We start from the raw sequence: 1,517 nt of genomic DNA, 5'->3' as shown, positions 1-1,517 counted from the left end.
GGAAGGGTGGTAGAAAGGGGTGTGGCCCCACTCACCTAAAGTGTGGAGGGGGGATCTGAAGGCACACACACAGTAATATTTCCATCCTCCAAACTTCAGCTCATGACCATGTTCAGGAGACCCTGGAAGTCCTTTTTGTATGGGGTCCCCTGTGCCCAGTCGAAACTCCCCTCAACCCCCTCGTGCTCCCCCATGAGTTCTGGATATGCACTTTAATACAGGCAGTTCTTTGCATATTACTTTAATTCCACCACCAAAATACTGCGTGGCATCAGAGACTCGAGGTGGCATCATTTCACCACCATAACAAAAACACGAACAATGCAGAAGGTTTAAAAACAAAGCGCCCACTTTACCTTACTGGTACAGAACCAGAACCAGATCAGTGGAGAAGGTTTTAGTTTCCAATCAGCTCCTCATCCTGGTCAGGAAAATCCTCGTCCATACCTGGTAAATTCCTCACTACGTCCATGTCTTCATCTACATCTTCTGGTTCCTCCTCCTCAGGGTCGTCCAGTTGCTCAGAGTCCTCCAGACTGGCACCATTTTCAGCCCCGTATTTGATCCAGTCCTCCATGATGCCGTCTCCTTCACGTAGGAACTTCCACAGTGCTGTGTTATTGGTCATCTCAGATGGGGTCAGTTTAGGCAGGCACTGATCCAAGGTCATGGAGCTTTTTCGGCGAGACTTGCTGGTGTGATTGACCTGAACGTGCATGGCCATCAGCTCAGTGGATGAAGTTCGAAAAGGGCAGAATACACACTGATTGAGGGTGGCGTCTCCTCCGGTTCCATCTGCTGGACTTTCAGGATTACTGAGCAGATCTCCAGCTGGTTCCACTGGACGACGTGAAAGATCCAGAGGTCCACTTTCCTGGGAAGAACTTGAGGTCAGGCTCTTCTGATATCCATTCGCTGGGACCATCCGGCTGGTGATGAGGGGTTTGCGGCGTGATACCTTGGGCATTTTTGCTCTAGGTGTTTCTGCCGCCCACCCATCCACTCCACCTGGATACAGCTCCTGCACCATCCCAGAATGAAACCCATACTGACTCTCCAAATCTCTTTCTCTGTGACGTGGTCTGGGTTTGTGAGGAACCTCACGAGGACCTGCGTTAGGTTTCCGCCCTCCAGACACCAAATGCTGGGCGTTTCTAGATGAAGCAAACAGTCCCTGGTGCGAGTAGGACGGTCGATGTTGTTTGGAAGTTCCTTCTCGAGGAGAACTAGATCTAGAGGCAGGAGACGAGGAACTCTTGGAGTTCATCATGGCGTTCCTCTCGCGATGATGTCGCTGTAGATGGTACTTCAGAGAGCCCGACTGTGTTCCAGCGTAGTCACAGTGTGGACATTTATAAGGTCTCTCACCTAAAACAAAGCAGATTATTTAGATTTATATTACTGATCACTACAGAACTTCAGCAGGAAATGAGGGTTTGGTCGGTAATTTAGCATGTTAGCTTTTCATTTGTGAATTCATTCTGAGTAACATGAAGGTCCAGATCAAGTTAACAACC

At 49.2% G+C, this 1,517-nt stretch overlaps 1 protein-coding gene across 1 annotated transcript in view; it reads right to left on the bottom strand.

Moving 5' to 3' along the window:
* Nucleotides 1–213: 213 nt before the first annotated feature.
* znf219 (zinc finger protein 219) overlaps nt 214–1,517 on the bottom strand; it is a 14,645-nt gene continuing 13,341 nt past the window's right edge. Inside the window, exon 5 of the mRNA XM_063008792.1 lies at nt 214–1,368. Coding sequence (XP_062864862.1) covers nt 398–1,368 — 971 coding nt within the window. The 3' untranslated portion in view covers nt 214–397. The remainder of the gene's footprint in view (nt 1,369–1,517) is intronic.

The sequence above is a fragment of the Trichomycterus rosablanca genome, chromosome 14 (assembly GCF_030014385.1).
Source record: "Trichomycterus rosablanca isolate fTriRos1 chromosome 14, fTriRos1.hap1, whole genome shotgun sequence".
Classification (NCBI taxonomy): Eukaryota; Metazoa; Chordata; class Actinopteri; order Siluriformes; family Trichomycteridae; genus Trichomycterus; species Trichomycterus rosablanca.
The sequence above is the reverse complement of the archived record's forward strand: the minus strand, read 5'-3'. Positions and strand labels throughout refer to the sequence as shown.